This window comes from Anoplolepis gracilipes, chromosome 8 (assembly GCF_047496725.1).
Source record: "Anoplolepis gracilipes chromosome 8, ASM4749672v1, whole genome shotgun sequence".
Taxonomy (NCBI): Eukaryota; Metazoa; Arthropoda; class Insecta; order Hymenoptera; family Formicidae; genus Anoplolepis; species Anoplolepis gracilipes.
The window spans coordinates 5,393,935-5,414,127 of record NC_132977.1 but is presented as its reverse complement, the minus strand read 5'-3'; the positions used below and the strand labels follow the sequence as shown (position 1 = coordinate 5,414,127).

Sequence of the window (20,193 nt, the reverse complement as noted above, 5' to 3'; positions counted from 1 at the left end):
AATCATGTAATTTTTTCACTTTTCACAAAGAAAAAATTACATGATTGATTCCCTGATTTTAATATGTTTCGATTATGCGAGGTCGGTAAAGCATATCTCTGCCGATCGTCAGATAGACAACCCAACTTACTGATCTGTATGTTGCGGAAGCACCCAACATATACATAGAATAATTAGTTTTTATAATACATATATATTTACTTGTATAATTAAATTATCCTTAAAGAAGAAAGCATCTTTGCATATAATGCGTTGTTTCTATTTCTATGATTGCCGTGAAAAGATTATGAAAAGCTTATGTTACATGTAATAATATAAGTAATTGTTTTATATCTTTAATTATTAATATTTTGTATAAAAGATAACGTCTTTTACTTATAAAAGATTTTATTAAATTATCAAAGTAAAAGTAAATAATAATAAAATTATTAGATATTAAGTATACATATATTTTTTTATTTTTTTTTTAATATTCCAGTATTTAAAAAAGAAAATGACGTTCGTTTGTACATGGCATATTGTTTTTGTCGACAAACAGCAGAGCAAACAGTATAGTCTCTGAAAAATGTTGTATATAAAAAACTGTTATAATAAATCTGTTACAATAAATCTTTTACTGTACTTATATATAAAAATAAAAGTATAATAAAATATAACGAATAATTAAAAAAATAAAACACTGCTAAAATGTTAAGTACATTCAAATTAAACATAGACTGATTGTGAGAATTTTACAGTGACCTTAATCCACGTTTCAGTTGAATTTAATGCATAAATAGAGCGCGCGGATATGTGGTTAGTTAATTTAAAAAGAAGAGAAAATTTTAGCGCTAGAATATATATTTTATTTTTTATTATACAAGATTTTATTATATATAAATTTGTTATTATCTATATGTAAAATGGGATATATATATATTTAATTTTTTTTTCTTAAAAGCGTAAATGTGATGTACAATGTTAATTCAACCTTATACTCTATGTTTGCTGTACCTTTGTGTTCGTTTAATTCTCGACACTGCTAGCGAAATGTTATATTAATTAAATTTATCCATCTGAATTATAATCATCAAAAGAGTTGCAACTGACGCATAAAACTGAAATCTAAAACTATTATTTTATATAACTTAACAGTCTTACGTAATAACAGAAAATAAACAGAAGCTTTTATATATGTAAAATAATAATAAAAAAATGTAGAATGCAATTAGGTAACTAATAAAAAAACTACATTGATATAATATATAATCTGTATCATTGAGAAAAGTTAAAATAAAAAAGAAAAGGAAATATTTTTAGCATTATCTTATGTTCTTATACTTTGACAAAAAAATACAGATCACATATCTTACGAATGAAGTCATAACCGAAATAGAAAAGCTTCATGTCAGAAAACTTTAGTTTCTTTTGTTTTATTTGCAATATAAATTGTAGAGTATAAATTTAAATAAATTTAAATCAATAATTGAATAAATATGAGACAAATATCACATAAAACATTTAAAAGTTAAAATATTAAGTACATGAAATTATAAGGTAATAATTTACCTGCTCAGGTAAGCCTTCATCGAGAATTTCGTTAGACAAGTTGAAGAATTACAGATGTTTCGTTTGCCTAAAATTATGTGAATAAAAAATTGTAACTTGAAAGCAGCACTGAAAGTTTTACATAAAAGGAATAAAATTAATAAGATAATTCAGATAAAAACTATACATTAATGCCAATATAACTATATATTTGTTAGCCTTTTTATGATTATTTCAAATATCTAAAAAAAGTTTGTAATCAACATTTTAAAATGTGTATATGAGTTGTGTTTTTATGTTTGATGTAAAATATAATTATGCTTATAGATTTTTAAGAAATTTAGAAGATATTAGGAAATTGGAATAGATATTGGAAAAGAATATTATATTACTTTTCTAGAAAATTACTATATTGAGGTTTTCAATATTATATAAACAAAAACTTTAATATATATCTTTTTAGCTATATTAGTAAGATACTAAAATTTTTTTAGATATATTAGAAAGATATAAATATAAATGTATGTATATAAATATAATGTAAGTGTATATAAATTTAAGACACTCTATAAAAATAAAGGAAATATAATTGTACCTTTCGAGAGTGAAAATTCATAAGTACGGATGTTATCATAACAAAGATGTTAATGTTTATAAGGATAGTACCGATGCTGTTCTCAAATTATAGTTTCCATGTAAAAAAAGTTATCGTATAATAAAAAATATAAGCATAGATGAACCAGATTATCAAAGAATATAGAATACTTAAATATATGCTCCATCGAATCTTTGGCTTTCCTTGTTCCATAGGGTAGAAACCTAAACCCATAATGAAACACATGACAAAAAGAGGACGCGAGACTTGTTGGATGGTCATAATATTGTCACAAACTCTCTCTGACTCTCATGTCAATTTAAGCTTACTCGCAAGACGTATCGCAATTTCGTCGATAACCAATGACAGTGGATTTCCTTAAATAAATAACTTTAATGCATTCTTCAATTCTTATAGCACTCACTTATATTAAAATGATCGATACATTGATATGAAAAGAAGTTGGTTTATTAAATATCTATTATTGACACGAAAAGAAGTTGATTAATTAAATATTTATCACGAATATATTATAAATACAAAAACTTTATTATTTTATTGTTTTATTATTTGAACTTTTTTAGTATGTATAAGCAATTTCTTCTCTTTTCAATCATATCGTTTTATGATTACTATTAAAATAATTGTTTCAAAGAGCACTTAAATGGATTAAAAAAATAAGAAGAGTTACTTTTGCAAACATACGAAAACAAACATATAAAGCATGATTAAAAATATAGAGTACAGAAAATGGAATAGGAATATATATGGAATGGAAAAAAAACGTTAATGGTTAATACTTAAAATTAATTTTAAAAAGTTAGAAGCAGATAAATAAATCATATATACATTTTATTTTATATTATTTATGAATATAGAATGTGAAACATATTTATATTTTCCTGTAAAATGTACATATAAAGAATACATATTATCTCATCTTTCATTTTTTTAATATATGTTACTTAACTTTTGGAATTGATAGGCGGAATGTAGTGATACGGATTTGGTAGATGCATCTGTATTATGATCACCAAGATGGTCATCACTGACATGTAAAACTAAAAAATATTCTTTTATTTTATATGGATATTTTGTTGAAGTATTAATATATAAATTAAAAAGAAAATATTGAAATAAAATAAGAATGTGAAAAACATATAAATCAATTTAAAAATACAAGAAAGGCCAATAACAGAGTCAAACAGCTGATGTTATAGCGAACTAGTCTGTATTATATTGATTGCTATATTATATTGGTATTTCTTGTAATTTTAAATTCATTATATTATAGAGTCTCTGTGAATTTTATCTTCTTTAAAAAACATATAAAGTTAGGAAATAGCAAGTAAGTAATAAATAATCCAAATACTATATGTCTTTATTTAGAAAGTGTTAAATATAATATTTTTTTTGGTTTTATCTTATGTTAATTACATAGATATATTACATATAAATAGAATTGTTTATCTACGTGTCAAGATAAGTAAAGAAAAGGGGGCACATTTTCCTTCCTCGCGTATGTATGTACAATCGCGCAATCATCGAGAGAATGCGCAAGGAAATGTTCAAGGAAAGAAAATTTCCTATCTATTTTTTTATATTATTTATCTTTGCACGTGGGAATAAATTTAACAAAAGGCAGAGATAGACTAAAGCTCTATCTATATGTAATATTATATCTTCTAATTAAATTTAATTAAAAGTTTGCAAAATATATGACATACCTTACGAATAAAGTCATAACCAAAATAGAAAAGCCCCATGCCAGAAATTTTTAGTTCTCTTTGCTTTATTTGCAGTATAAATTGCAAAATCTGAATTTAAACAAATAATGAGATAAATATAAATATGCTATATGAGATATAAAGGTTTTTTTTACTTGTTTAGAAATTCTCACTTATTTATTTAATCAAACGCTGTAAAATTATTCACTATAATAATTTACCTGCTCGCATAAATCTTTGTCCAAATTATCGTTGGACAATTTGTAAAGAATTGTTATTGTCTCGTTCGCCTGAAATTATAATGATACAATATCAAACTTACAATTATTGTCAAAAGTTTTATAAAAAAGAAATAAGACTAAAAAAAACAACTTGGATAAAAACTATTCAACTATGATGTGTTTTAGTATTTGCAATGTTTATTATTGCATCTCTAATTATTATATTAATTATATTAATTATTAATTATTAATTACTTGATAATTATTTAATTTTCCGTTACCTTATCGTTAAGCGTCTGGCAGATATAATTTAATGTGAGAAATATTATGTTATGTGTAATGCCAAAAATAAAAATACCCGCATTATCTATAGCTTGTCCAATATCAATAACCATGTCTTTGTCTATATATGACCTATAAATTTGGCGAGATATGTCCACGCAAGTTAAGAAATAACCTGCCATTTTTAGAGTCATTGGTATATTGAATACTTTGTTTAATTCATGTGATATCAGGCATAGTTGCAGATGAACGTGCCTATATAATCAAATCATAAAAAATTACTATAAGTAAAGCAAGTTACAAATACTGAGATGAGAAAAGAATATTTTGACTGGTTTCGTAAAAAAATAATAAATTAAAGCGTAAATTATATAAAGAAAGATTCTGTATGAAAATTGAATTGAATTATTAAAATATTGTAAAATGAAAAGTTATACATTATAATCCATATATACTGTTTGCATTTGTTAGCTTCTGTTCTTTGCTGAGCAATTAAGATTAATTTGTTTCTTTTTTCGATATGCTCTGCGTCTTCAAACAGATTACGAATGTACTCATTAATTCGCTGAAATCTGGAGCCTATGTATCTAAATATAATGAAAAACTAAAGCTGAAAGAGAATCCGATGTATAACTATAATTCTAGATTAAAATCAACATATTATTGTGTATATATATATATATATATATATATATTGATTACATTAATAAACATTAAAAATGATCTAAATTAAATTAAATTATATTAAAAGTACATATTAATAATATATTTTTATATTAATTGTTAAGAAAATATAATTTATCTCCTTTAAAATAACAACATTATTTGATAAATTTTATCTGAAACTATATTTTTTATATAAATAGTTCAAATGTCAAATGGTACATGTTTTGACAAATGTCAAAATAAAAATTTGGAGAAATAAAAATTTTTGCGTTTGCTTTAATCATAAAGACATATAAATGATTTAAATATGTAATCTGATTGACTTTGAAAACAGACAAATTTAGTGTAATTATAGTATTTGAAATGATAGATCACATTGTCTCTACCTCAAATCTTTTAATTCGAAATTGAGTTTGGGTGGACTTGTGTTACTTGTAGCATCTGAGCTACTCATATAAAAAAATTTAAAATATTTATAAAATCGAGGGAAATTTTTTATATGCTTTCTATTTATAAACATTTTTTAAATTTTATTGTCACATATTTCTTGTAAAATAACTTTCCAGTATACATATACCTACCTCAGCAAAATGCCCCATATTAAAGCGATGAAGATATTGACGTGATCCAAATGGTTTATTATAAACGGTACAAAAATACGAATAATACTGAAATATTCATAATTTAACCAGATACTGTCAGATATATTTATGAAAAAAATTAGTACAATCCATCCCATTATTGTTCGAATTACCCAATTATACAATCGTCGATATGCTTTTGACATTCCGAGTATTTCTAACGTATCATCCACAAGCGAAAGTTGTTGCAAACACATTTTAAATTTCTTAAAAAATAATATCGACCAGTTACACAATATTAGAGAGGAATTGTTAATGTTATTAGAATATGTTCTTAATAGAAAGTTGTTGAAAGATATTATAATTAATTTTTAAAATGCTTTATTAAAATTATTATTACTTAATATAAATGAATAAGAATACAAGTATCAAGATAGTTATATTCAAATGTATTTTAAAAATAATAATATTTTAGAGTCATAAAAAATTTAATATTAATTTTTTGAAGTAAGTTTTAAATATAATTCTAAATTTGTGTACATACCTTAAAATGGAATGAAAAGGCAAATATCGACACAATTGTGGTGAGTTTTGTTATTATCTCTATCAAACTCAGGTACAAATATGAAGTATAAGTAATGCAAATTAGATAGTAAGACAGACACGAATAAAGACTCCATATAATCAAGAGATACAGACAAGTGAGATACGGCTTGTCCAAGAGGACATTTGAAGCAGTTCAAACCACAAAAAGATGCGATAATCAATAAAGGTGACAGCGCTATTTGAATCGTCTTCGGCATGTTTCTCGAATCACTTGAATCATTACAAATTTGAATTATATTTTACTAAGCGAGTAATACTTCAGTACTTTCTGCAAAAATGTCGAAGAAGCTTTCACTTTTCTTTTAAGTCCTTTAGAAAGCCTTGCGCGAATTACATTGCGGAATACATCAAAATTGCTATTTGACTAGCCAATATCGAGCGATAAAATATAATCTAGATTAGATCGTTTTTTACTTCCGGAATTCTTATCTGTACACATGTATATAATTTGTCAACGCAGAAATGACCAAGCGATTATTCTCGTGACATTGTGTTTTTGTTCTGCAATTTAAAAATGAGATATAAAATCTTCTAAGTTGAGTAAATGAAAAGCAAAGATATAAAGTAATTTAATTTATTTTACAATATTTGAAAGACAGAATGAATATATAATATTATATAAGTATATGATAATGACATGTACTGTACTATAATTTATATTATGCAAATTATGACATCAATTAAAAAAACTACTTTTGGTAATTGCAATTGTAAGAGAAAATTTTGTCTTTCATAATTTTTCTATGTTATTAAAAGTCACTCTATAATATATATTTCTTATTGTAGTAAGAAAAAATTTTCCTGTAAAATAATGACTAGGAATAAACAATTAATAAATAAAATTATATATACATATATATATATATATATATATATATATATATATATATATAGTTAGTTGTTATATAGATATTATTAAGTTGTTATATATGTATATATACATATATAGTTCTTTTTCTTGAAAAAGGTACGCATATGTTAAATACATGTCAGAAAATGTTTTTATAGTTTATTCTCATATACATGTGCTTACCTTTTATTAATTAACTTTCATCGATTTCTTTATCATACACAAATAAGTGATGATAAGATACATTCATTTGTATTATAATAATCAACACAGTTGCAATTGCCGCATAAAACTGAAAGTACATTTTTTCTTTTACATAACACAAGCAAATTTGTTTTGAATCATATAAATTGAAAAGAAAATCTAAAATATGCAATATAACAATGTAAAAAAAGTGTATTGCACTTATATTAGAAACATACAAAAATAAAAATACATATTTTTTTAACATTATTTAAAAATTTTTGTCATCAAAGAAGAATTAAACACAATATTTCGTCTTTTATTGTATTTGACGTATATTAATTAATAATATATTTTTGCAAAATATATAACATACCTCACGAATAAAATCATAACCGAAATAGAAAAGTCCCATACCATAAAATTTTACTTTCTTTCGTTTTATTTGTAGAATAAATTGCAGAATCTGTATTTTAGATTAATAATCGGATAAATATAAAATAAACTTCATATATACAAGATGCTGTATGAAATCATGCGGCAATAATTTACCTGTTCTCGTAAGTCTTTGTCCGTATTGTCATTAGATAATTTAAAAAGAATCGTTACGGTCTCGTTTGCCTGCAATTTTATAAAATTATAGCTTGGTAAATCATATCAAATATTTTATATAAAAAAATAAGATCAACTAATTTAATGAATACTATTAATATTAATATTATTTATTAATGATTTTCAGTGTTGCAAAATTAACAATCTATTATTGCTGTTGTTAATTAAATTTTGTTATTAATGCTTAATAATTATTCTATTATACCTTATCGCAAATCATTTGACAGATATAATTTAATGCAAGAAGTTTGGCAGTATATATCACGGCCCAGATGTAAATAAATATATCTAGAAAATCCTGAACTATATCTTCATCTGAATCTTCATCTACATCTGCATATGCATCTTTTTGTATATATATTAAGTAAATCTCGCAACACATTTCCACAAAGAACACATAATAAGATGCCATTTGTAGTGTCATTTGTATACTGAATACTTCGTTCAACTTGCGTGATATAAAGCATAATTCTAGGTGAACATGCCTGCAATCAAATTATAATTGTTATAATTAAATTAATTTACAAATGTGTTTAAGCTTGGATTCTTTAATGAGCTAAATAAGATGTAAAAATTTTAATTAAAATACATGTATACTTAATGTGTACTTTGTAATTTTTACATTAAAATACATGTATACTTAATGTGTACTTTGTAATTTTTACATTATGATTACATTATAATCCACATATATTGTCTGCATTTTCTTTTTTCTTCTGTACTTTGCTGACTACTTAAGATTAATTTATTTTGTCGTCTAGTGCACATTGCATCGTCTTTAAACAGATCACAAACGTGCTCGTTGATTTCACTAAATCTGGAACTTACGTACCTGAATTTAATGAAAAACTAAAAGTTAAAAGAGAATCTAATATTTAAAATTTATCTGCTATTTTCAAATGTGTAAAAATTTTGTTTGTTTCTTTTCTTTATTTTTCTCTTTGTGCTTTCATCAACTGTTTATTATGTTTAAGTATATTGGTATTGTAGTATACTACATTTGTAACCGCATTTTTTTTGGACACTCAAATGCTGACATCATTCTATCTTTGTCGCTCATTTTACATCAATGAAAAATAGATTGACGTTTTCAGCGCATGATCGTTCAAAGAAAATACAGCCTGTGTATTATGTAAACTAATAATTATACTACATTACTTTTTGGTGTTTGGTTTTTTACATACTGCATTTATTAAACTAACAAAGCTAATTAACAAAATCTTATTTTACACTATTTAAAAATGAAATTTTAAAATATTAAAAGAAATCTAGAAAATAATATAATAAATAATGATATGAGATATAAAATTCGAATTATCTACTTTTTTAAAAATTTTGTAAATATTTTTATTACCTACATATTGTTTATAAAAAAGATTTTTCAAAGCAATACATATACCGACCTCAAAATAACTCCCCAAATTAAACTATTGAGAGTATTTACGTGGAACATATGATTCTTTAAGAACGCAACACAAATATCTATGATGTTGAAATCTTCATGATTTAACATCAAAGTCTCGTAAGTATTTATAAAAAAAGTTAGTAAAATCCATCCTATTGTTATCTGAATTGTCAATTTATATAATCTTCGATAATCCTTTGATATTCCGAGCACTTCCAGTGTATCATCCATCATAGAAAGTTTATATAAACACGTTTGCAATTTCTTAAAAAAATAATATAATTTAATGATTAATTTAAAACAAAGAATATAATATACAATAAGTACAGATAATATTTCTTCTTTAAACATTCTATGATAATGCAACTATTGAAACTGGTCTTAAAAACATCATTCTTAAACATTGATATTTGTCTATTTATTTTGACAATTGAGATCAGTACTCTCATTGAAAAGTACTTTATTATACAAAAGTTAAAGCGTAACAAATTTGAGCAATATGATTTATAATTCTTACCTTAAAATAAAACAAGCTGCAAAACATCGATAGAATAGTGCTAAATATTATTATTATATTAGTACAGGAGATTTCGTCTGTATAATAATTATCAGTAAAGAATAGATAATAAGAGAGATACACATAAGAGCTCCATGAGATTAAAAAATACAGACAAGTAAGATATGGCCTGGGTTTTCCAAGAGGATATTCGAAAAAGCCCAAACCGCAGAATGATCCAACAATCAATATTGGTGACAGCGCTGCCTGAATCGTCTTCGTCATAGTTATCGAAATTATAAATTTAAATTACATTTTGTAATATGAAATACGAATACACACAAGATACTTTGTGGTAATATTCGTGCAAATTGAAAAATTATTTTCACTTTTTCTTGTACATCCTGCAGGAAACTTTATAAGAATTATACTGCATAATATGCTGAAACTGCCATTAAGAGCGATGAATATCGAATGCTAGAATAAACAGATGGATAATTTAAATTAGATGATCTTTTTTGCGCAAAATTATTATCTACATACAGCTATCTTATTATATAAAGCATAAAAAGTTATAACTAAGAATTCTTACTATGTTGCACCTTTATATAAAAGTGAAAAGGCTTTTTATAATTTGTATAAAAAATAAATTTTGAGTAAAATGGTTTGAATTATAAGAATTGACAGTTTATAATTTTCTAAGTAAAATATTATTATTATAAATATTAAATAAGTATATATATATAATTTAATTTTTAATATTGAAAAATATTGATATACAGTTTTAAACTTTAACACATAATTGTATTCTGAAACATTTACATAATTAATTTATCGAAAAAGTAAAATATTTATATGATAAATTGCATTGTAATCCCAGATATGTTACTATGTAACCAATATTTTGTAACATCTTTGAGTAATAAATTTTATTGGTATAATTACATAAAAAGTCTTAATGCATTGTTGTAATTCGAGGTTAGTCTTACGTGAAAATTAATCGTCTTTGCACCATGATAATAACACATGTTAGAATCGCATGCAAAACTAGAAAAAACAATATTAATTAATTTTTGTCCAATAAATAAAAGCAATTTATTGAAATGCATAAAAAAAGTTAAAAATAAGATGACTACATTATGTGTAGTATGCAAAAATAGTAGTACAAAAATATTAGTATAGAAAAATAACAATTTGCTAAAGATAATTTTATATATAAAATTAATTTTCTTTAAATTCTTATAATTTATTGTTAAAACATGAAATAAGAACGACAATATAAATTAAGAAAATAACAAAGATAACCTTTCGAATAAAGTCGTTGCCAAAATAGAAAAGACCCATTGCAGTGAATTTTAACGGATGATACATTGCTGCTTGCAATGTGAATTGATAAATCTGTAAATTGATAATAATTATATATATATATATATTATTTAATTAATTTAATTTCTTGCTTTATGCGCAATTAAAATATATTTTACCTCCTCCCAAATATCTGCATATTGAAGAATACTTGTTAGTTGATAAATTATCTGATCGATTTCCTTAGCCTGAAAAAATTTTGGAAATTACTACTAATATATTTTAAATAAAAATTAATAACATGTAATTTTTTCCGAGCTATATGTGGATTGTTTTACTTTTATTGTAACATTCTCATAAATGTGATTTATGATGTATAGTTTCATTGTTTCTGCAAAAGTCCAGTGGATAATATCAATCCATTCGTATAGTGATATTTGTTTTTCCAACGATAGTATTAAAAATAAATAATAAAACTGGTATAAGTAATAAAACAGTTATGGATATGTTTGCAAAGTAAAATTTTGAAATTTATTTGCATTCCAGATATTGAATTCAACTCGCGAATAATGCAGCATAATTCTAAATGAAGATGCCTATGAAAAGACATATATATTTTATTACTAAAAACTATATTTTATTCCTAAAAACTTGTTATGCAATAGCAGAGTTTTTATAAATATAAAAGTGATTCTCTTAATTAATTATCTTTAGAAATACAGAGTTCTATCAAATTTTATATTAAATGAACATCGAGGTGATAATTTTTTTGAACATATATTTATATCAATATACATTAAGATCCACAATGTTGTTTTGTAATTGTAAATAGATAAAGTATATTGATGTAAACCGGTAACAGATTTCTTCCATTTAAATCCGCATTCCTCTTTTACCAGATATTACATATGTTCTTTTATTCTATCAAATTTGCTACCTATTTACCTGTATTACAATGTTTTTCAAATTATATAATACATTTCGACATAGAATTTCTTACATAATAGATATACATCGATATGACAAGTTTTTTGATGTTTGTTAATTTTTAAATTAAGCACAAATAAAATAGAATATTTAAAAGTTTTGTCAAATATTACAATATTACAAAATATTATTTTATGATGTCTATAATATATTAATTAGTATCACAATTGTAAAAGGATTTTATATTTATAAAGATTATAAAATATAGATATAGCAATTTGTTTGTTATACATATACACACAATACTTACACTAAATATTATACAAACCATAACATAAAAATAATTAATAAGTCTACAAACGCATTTATATGGTAGCATAATTTATAATATGAGTTGCAAAGAATGCCCAACTAATTTGTTTTATATTCAGCCATTGTAGCATATTGTAGAAATTTAAAATAAAACTGTGTACAATCCATCCAATCATGATGCGTTTTGATCGCGCATACATCTTTTGATACATTTTTGGCGTATCCAATTTTTCCAAGGTATCATTCACAACAGCAAGTTTTTTCAGGCATTTTTCGAATCTCGAAAAAACGTCATAGGTGCATATACGTACTATACAGAACAATTCAACATGATTCGTAACACAATCATCTTCATGCTCTTTTTTTCTCTTTTTTTTCTTCTCATTTCTTATATAAAGTATAATTATATAACTCATTTCTTACATAACGTACTATTAAAAAATTTAAGAAATAATGTTTGAAAATAATTTTAATTTTCCACAAAATGACTGTATTAAATATGTAGACTATAATGTTCTAAGATATAATATTAATATTCAGATAAACATATGTATTAAAAGTATAAAAATATATAATTGTACATTTTGATGATAGAAACTCATAATCACAGATATAATAGTGGTAAAGATATTAATCGCTACAATGAATGCCATACTGTTGAATGGAAATAATACCTTCCATGTAAAAAGAGTTGCTATATAATAGAGGAGATAAACATAAATAAACCAAATTTCACTATTAATGAATATAAAATACTAAAGTAAACAATCCACCAAATTGTTGAATTGGGCTGTTGAACTGTTTTATACACCGAAAAAATCATATTCTCATTTTAAGAATATACCACTTATTTTTAGAATATCTTCCTCTAAAATAAGCGCCAAGAGGATTTTCTTAACTAAACCCAGAAATCCTCTAAAAAATAGAAAAGTATTAGATATTCTTAATATGTAAGAATATATATACACTTCTAATCTTGAGGCTTTCGTGGCCATTAGAATTGTCTAAACTGGGGACTTCCGGATGGATGCGGCGTGAATGAACAGCGTAATGCACTCAATGACGTTTCGTAAACATTGCAGTTTGCATCTTCAGGGCTAAGAGCCCCGATACTGAACTCTCTTGGATTGGGGTTCTTATATCTTGCGAAAGGTTTTTCTATCTACGGGAAAAATATACCGTTATGCCCTCTAGTGGTGTAAGCGCAAATAGGGTTTGTATGATACAATTTAAGAATATTTTCTTTATTTCATATACTGTTCTTAACAAAAGATCATTAGAGGGGAATATTCTGAATTTTTTAGAATATTTTATTGGAGGAAAGCTTTAGAAGGAATTCTTCTAAAATAGAGAATACAATTTTTTCGGTGTAGGATATACTTCTAAACCTATAATAAAACTTGTAACAAAAAGAGGTCGCAAAATTTGTTGAATAGTGACCATAGTTAACACCTTTGCATGATTAAAGTTACACTGACTACTGGTCCGTCAAACTTATTTGTTGAACATATCGCGATAATAAATGTCAGTTTGTAACGCGATAAATTTTTGCATTAAATATATGTATATTAGTATATTCTTTGTAGTACTTTTTTATATTAAAATCGATTCATTATTAATATAAGAAGCTGGTTTATTATTAAATATCTATTCCAAATATATTATAAATATAAAATTTGATTTTAACTACATTTGAACTAATATGTGTATAAGCAGTTTTTTGTTTTCAATCATATCATATAACGATTGCTATTAAAGCAATTGCTCTAGAGAGAAATTGGACGAATTAAGGACTCTTCTGTAAGATGAGTTACTTTTTCTGCCAGCATGATTTAAACTGTAGATTAAAGAAAATGAAATAAAGATAAAATGATAATATGTATATATATTTGTTTTTTATTTTAATAACTTTTAATTATTTTCTATATTTAGAAGAATTTTTAAAAAGTAAAGAATGGAATAATGTGTGTAAATGGTTAATACTTAAAATTAATTTAAAAGATTTAGAAGCAAATAAACAAACATTTTATTTCTTTATTATTCACCTACAAAATAAAAAACATAAATAAGAATACAAGTATTGAGATACTTATTTATAAAAAAGTTTCTTAAACATTATAATATTTTCTAATTATAAAAAAAGTTTGAGAAATTAATTTTTCTGAAGTATTTTTGGAATAAAATTCTAAATTTTTACACCTTATACCTTAAAATGAAAAAAAAAGGCAAATATCGACACAATTGCGGTGAGGTCTCCTATTATCATATCATAATTCATGTAAAGATATGAAGTATAACTAATGTAAATCAGATAATTAGAGAGATACGCATAAAAACTCCATGTAATCAATAAATATAGAAAAGAAGTAAGTAGTTTAAATTGTCCAAACGGATATTCGAAGAAGTTCAAACCATAAAATAAAGCAATGATCAATAGGAGTGACAGCGTTATTTGGATTGTCTTTGGCATATTTCTCGAACCACATCAATTTACATTTTACCAAGCAAAGTAGGAACACTTTGGTAATTTCTGCGAAAATCTCGAACAAACTTTCACTTTTCTTTTAGGTCTTTCAGAAATAAGCTTTGCGCGAATTATATTGCGGAATAGATCGAAATTGTTATTTTAACTAGCCAGTATCGAACGACAAAATATACAGATCATAGATTAGTTCGTTTTTTCTCTCCGGAATTGTTATCTATATACATATAATTTTTCTTTAAAGCAGAAATGACCAAGCGATTATCTCGTGACATTGCGTTTATATGCCGTAGTACATAAATTCAATATCTCACATGAAGTATAAATTAATAAAATATAAATTAATCTTTTAAATAGAGTGAATAAAAAGCAAAGATGTATGTCAAAGCAATTTAATTTGTTCTATAATATTTGAGACATACAGAATAAATATATAATATAATATAATGTTATAAGTGTAATATAATATGAAATATAATATACAATATTTTAGATTAAATAAAACAAGTATATACTTTTGTTGACTTTTACTGGAAGAAATAATTTTCTCTTACATAATTTTTCTTTGTTATTAAAAGTTACACTATAATATATATTTGTTATTGTAGCAAGAAAATTTTTTCTCCTAAGAATAGTGATTAAAAATAAACAATTATAGTTAAACAATAATAGTTAAAATTATACATATTTTACAAAACTAATAAATAAATTTGCATTTTGTTTCTTATTATATTTCTTATTATATTTTGTTTCTTATTATATATATTTATATTTTTTTCCCTTTAAGAAAGTGCGCATGGATACGATGAATATATGTCAAAAAGTGTTTTTATAGTTCATTCTTATATATGCTTGCTTAATTTTACTAACTTTTATCAATTGCCATCATACGGTACTAAATCATCATAAGTTACATGCATTTGCATTATAATTATCAACATAGTCGCAATTGCCGCATAAAACTGAAAGAGTGTTCTTTTTTTATATGATAGAAGCAAACTTGCTCCCAATCGCAAAGCTTTAAAAAATCTAAGATATGCAATATGACAATGTGAAAAATGTATATTACGTTTACATTAGAAACATACAAAAATAAAAATACACATTTTTGTAACATTATTTAAACTGTTTTGTCATCTAAGAACAATTAAACATAATATTTCGTCTTTTATTATATTTCACGTATATTAATTTATGCAAAATGTGCAACTTACCGTACGAATGAAGTCGTAACCGAAATAGAAAAGGCCCATACCATAAAACTTTACTTCCTTTCGTTTTATCTGCAGTATAAATTGTAGAATCTGTATTTTAAATTAATAATCGGATAAATATAACATAAACCTCATGCATATAAGATGCTGTATGAAATCATGCGGCAATAATTTACCTGTTCTCGTAAGTCTTTATCTGAATTGTCATTAGATAATTTATAAAGAATTGTTACTGTCTCGTTTGCCTGAAATTGTATAAAATTGTAGCATGTAAATTGTAACAAATATTTTATATAAAAAATTAATATCAAGTCAATTTTATGAAAACTATTTAATATCAATGTCACTTATTAATGATTATCAATGTTGCAAAATTGATACAATTTATTATTATCGTTGTTAATTAAATTTTGTTATTAATGCTTAATAATTATTATATTATACCTTATCGCAAATTGTTTGACAAATATAATTTAATGTAAAAAGTTTGGCAGTATATACAATGGCCCAGATGAAATTAAATTCATCTAGAATATATTGAAATGTATCTGCATCTTTATGTATATATATTGAGTAACTTTGGCAACACATTTCCACAAAGAACGCAAAATAAGATGCCATTTGTAGTGTCATTTGTATACTGAATACTTTGTTTAACTCGCGTGATATAAAGCATAATTCCAGGTGAACATGCCTGCAATCAAATTATAATTGTTATAATTAAATTAATTTATAAATGTGTTTAAGCTTGGATTCTTTAATGAGCTAAATAAGATGTAAAAATTTTAATTAAAGTTCATGTATACTTAATGTGTACTTTGTAATTTTTACATTATGATTACATTATAATCCACATATATTGTCTGCATTTTCTTTTTTCTTCTGTATTTTGCTGATTAATTAAAATTAATTTATTTTGTCTTCTAGTGCACATTGCATCGTCTTTAAACAGATCATAAACGTGCTCATTGATTTCACTAAATCTGGAGCTTACGTACCTGAATTTCATGAAAAACTAAAGGTTAAAAGAGAAACAGTTATTTAAAATGTATCTGCTATTTTCAAATTTGTAAAAATTTTGTTTCTTTTCTCTGTTTTCTCTTTGTGTTTCATCAACTGTTTATTATGTTTATATAAGTATTATATTTGTAACTGCGTTTTTTTAGACACTCACATACTGACATCATTCTATCTTTGTTACTCATTATACATCAAAGAAAAATAGATTGACGTTTTCAGCGCATGATTGTTTAAAGTAAATGCAGCCTATGTAGTATATGTAAACCAATAATTATATTATATTATTTTTTTATGTTTATATATATATATATATATATACTGTACTTATCAAACTAACAAAGTTAATTAATAAGATCTTATTTCACACTATTTGAAAATGAAATTTTAAAGTATTCAAAGAAATCTAGAAGATACTATAATGAATAATGATATAAGGTAAAATTTAAAAGATCTATTTTTATAAAAGTTTTCTAAATATTTTTGTGATACATATATTGTTTATAAAAAAGATTTTTGGAAGCTGTACATGTACTGACCTCAAAATAACTCCCCAAATTAAACCATTGAGAGCATTTACGTGAAACATATGATTCGCTATAAACACAATACAAATATTATTGATGCTGAAATGTTTATAGTCTAAAGACAAAATATCGTAAGTATTGACAAAAAAAATTAGTAAAATCCATCCTATTGTTGTTCGAATTGTCCATTTATATAATTTTCGATAATCCTTTGATGTTCCGAGTACTTCCAATGTATCATCCACGATAGAAAGTTTATATAAACACGTTTTTAATTTCTTAAAAAATAATATAATTTAATGATTAATTTAAATCAAAGAATACAATATACAATAAATACAGATAATATATATTTTTTTAAACATTCTATGATAATACTATTGAAACTGATCTTAAAAACATCACTTTTAAACATTGATATTTATTTTGACAATTAAGATCAGTGCTCTTAATAAAAAGTACTTTAATATACAAAGGTTAAAACGTAACAAATTTGAGAAATATGATTTATAATCTTACCTTAAAATAAAACAAGCTGCCAAACATCAATAGAGTAGTGCTAAATATTATTATTATATTAGTCCAGGATAACATAAAATATAAAGCAATACGATTAATACTGAATATATAATAGGAGAGATACACATAAATGCTGCCTGCGATTAAAAAATATAAACAAGTCAGATATGACCTCGGTCGTTCAAGAGGATATTCGAAAATGGCCAAGCCACAGAATGATCCAACAATCAATATTGGTGACAACGCTGCCTGAATCGTCTTTGCCATAGTTATCGAAATTATAAATTTAAATTACATTTTGTAATATAAAATATGAATACACACAAAATACTTTGTTGTAATATTGGTACAAATTGAAAAATTATTTTCACTTTTTTTTGTACATCCTGCAGGAAACTTTACAAGAATTATACTGCGTAGTATGTTGAAACTGCTATTAGACCGATGAATATCGAACGATAGGATAAACAGATATATAATTTAAATTACATGACCTTTTTTGCGCAAAATTATTACTTACACACAGCTATATTATTATATAAGGCGTAAATAGTTATAAACTAAACATTCTTGCTATGTTGTACCATGCTATGTTGTGTCATATGTTATATGAAAATGGATGGATTTTGTATATAAATTGGACAAAAAATAATTTTTGAGTAAAACGATTTAAATTATAAGAATTGACAGTTTATAATTTCCTAAGTAAGATATTACTATTATAAATATTAAATAAGTATATATATATGTATACAAAGTGTCCGATAATAATTGCTCCATCTTTTTAGGATTAATAGAGCAGTTCAAACTGAACATAAAAGTCCTCTACCATTTTGCGATTTGCGCAATAATTATTAAAATATTAATTAAAAACGCTCAGCGTATAAGCGCGCACCGTATATAGCACTTAGTATATGCTGAGCGTTTTTAATTATTTAATTAAAGGCTCAAAAATATAAAATCATATTTTTATATAAATTACAAAAAAAGGCCAATCCAGAGTCAAAGAGCGGATGTTAGAGTAATTTATATTTTGATTTATATTAATTGCAATTAATTGATAATTTAATATTCCGTTATCTTATCGTTAAGTGTGTGGCAGATATAATTTAATGTAAGAAATATCATGTTTTTTATAATGCCAAAAATAAAAATACTTAGATTATCTATAGCTTGTCTAACTTCAATAATTGTGTTTCTGTCTAGGTACGACCTGTAAATTTGGCGAGACATCTCCACGCTAGTTAAAAAATAAACCGCCATATTTAAAGTCATTGGTATGTTAAATACTTTGTTTAATTCACGTGATCTAAGGCATAGCTGCAGATGAACCTGCCTATATAATCAAATCATAAAAAATTGTTATAATTAAACCAAGTTATGAATACAGAAATAAGTAAAGAATATTTTAATAGTAGAATAGACTAAAGCTTAAAGTATGTAAAAAGTCAGGTATTCCATAAAATTAAATTAATAAAATAATGTAAAATAAATTCAAAGAGATATACATTATAATTCACATGTACTGCTTGCATTTCTTAAGTCTTGTTTTTTCTGAGGAATTAAGATTAATTTATTTTTTTCTTTGATATGCTCTGTTTCTTTTTTCAAACAGATTATGAATATATTTATTAATTCGTTGAAATCTGGAGCTTACGTACCTGAATTTAATGAAAAACTAGAGCTGAAAGAGAATCTGATGTATAACTACAAGAATAGAAAAACTTTACAAGAGTATATTAAACATATATGTAAGATTTCATTATATTACTAAGCATTAAAAATAATATAAATTAAATTAAATTTTTTAAAATTTACATATTAATATACTTTTATTCTATATTAATTTTTAATAGAATATAATTCTATTATCTTTTTGGTCAATTATATTGAATTATTCTGTTTTAAAATAATAATATTATTTGATAAAATTTTATCTGAAATTATACACCTTATATAAATGATTCGAAATATTAAAAAAAATTTTTTTAGTTATTGACATTTTTTAAATCTAATTTTTACATATTATTTGTAAAATAACTTTACAATATTCATATACTGACTACTGACTCCAGCATAATGCTCCATATCAAACCGATGAAGATATTGACATGATTCAAATGATTTACTATAAATGGT

The 20,193-nt window shown here is 24.1% G+C and overlaps 3 protein-coding genes across 3 annotated transcripts; all 3 read right to left on the bottom strand.

Annotated features, from left to right (window-relative positions):
• Positions 1-3,087: 3,087 nt before the first annotated feature.
• On the bottom strand, positions 3,088-5,856 carry LOC140668826 (uncharacterized). Its single transcript, XM_072898149.1, has 6 exons — positions 5,600-5,856; positions 4,790-4,939; positions 4,352-4,607; positions 4,071-4,139; positions 3,850-3,939; positions 3,088-3,183 (listed from the first exon to the last, which is right to left on the bottom strand). Exons 1-6 carry the CDS (start codon positions 5,854-5,856, stop codon positions 3,088-3,090), a joined length of 918 nt encoding a protein of 305 aa, XP_072754250.1.
• A 1,392-nt stretch (positions 5,857-7,248) lies between these two features.
• Positions 7,249-8,566, bottom strand: LOC140668825 (uncharacterized). The gene is made up of 5 exons (XM_072898148.1): positions 8,527-8,566; positions 8,056-8,335; positions 7,791-7,859; positions 7,615-7,704; positions 7,249-7,347 (listed from the first exon to the last, which is right to left on the bottom strand). Exons 1-5 carry the CDS (start codon positions 8,538-8,540, stop codon positions 7,249-7,251), a joined length of 552 nt encoding a protein of 183 aa, XP_072754249.1. The 5' UTR covers positions 8,541-8,566.
• A 6,964-nt stretch (positions 8,567-15,530) lies between these two features.
• Positions 15,531-18,449, bottom strand: LOC140668786 (uncharacterized). The gene is made up of 7 exons (XM_072898098.1): positions 18,055-18,449; positions 17,548-17,813; positions 16,834-16,989; positions 16,436-16,685; positions 16,168-16,236; positions 15,992-16,081; positions 15,531-15,739 (listed from the first exon to the last, which is right to left on the bottom strand). The coding sequence occupies exons 1-7, from the start codon at positions 18,319-18,321 to the stop codon at positions 15,653-15,655; spliced, it is 1,185 nt and encodes a 394-aa protein (XP_072754199.1). The 5' UTR covers positions 18,322-18,449; the 3' UTR covers positions 15,531-15,652.
• Between the last annotated feature and the right edge of the window lie 1,744 nt (positions 18,450-20,193).

Coding starts and splice junctions, on each gene's coding strand:
- LOC140668826 (XM_072898149.1), bottom strand. CDS start 5,856: ATGTGTTTGCAACAACTTTCGCTTGTGGATGATACGTTAGAAATACTC. Junction 4,608..4,789: donor CAGTATATATGGATTATAAT/GTATAACTTTTC, acceptor TTGATTATATAG/GCACGTTCATCTGCAACTAT. Junction 4,140..4,351: donor GCCAGACGCTTAACGATAAG/GTAACGGAAAAT, acceptor TTATAATTTCAG/GCGAACGAGACAATAACAAT.
- LOC140668825 (XM_072898148.1), bottom strand. Junction 7,705..7,790: donor ACAAAGACTTACGAGAACAG/GTAAATTATTGC, acceptor TCTAAAATACAG/ATTCTGCAATTTATTCTACA. Junction 7,348..7,614: donor GTTATGATTTTATTCGTGAG/GTATGTTATATA, acceptor ATGTACTTTCAG/TTTTATGCGGCAATTGCAAC.
- LOC140668786 (XM_072898098.1), bottom strand. CDS start 18,321: ATGGCAAAGACGATTCAGGCAGCGTTGTCACCAATATTGATTGTTGGA. Junction 16,990..17,547: donor ATTTGGGGAGTTATTTTGAG/GTCAGTACATGT, acceptor CATGAAATTCAG/GTACGTAAGCTCCAGATTTA. Junction 16,082..16,167: donor ATAAAGACTTACGAGAACAG/GTAAATTATTGC, acceptor TTTAAAATACAG/ATTCTACAATTTATACTGCA.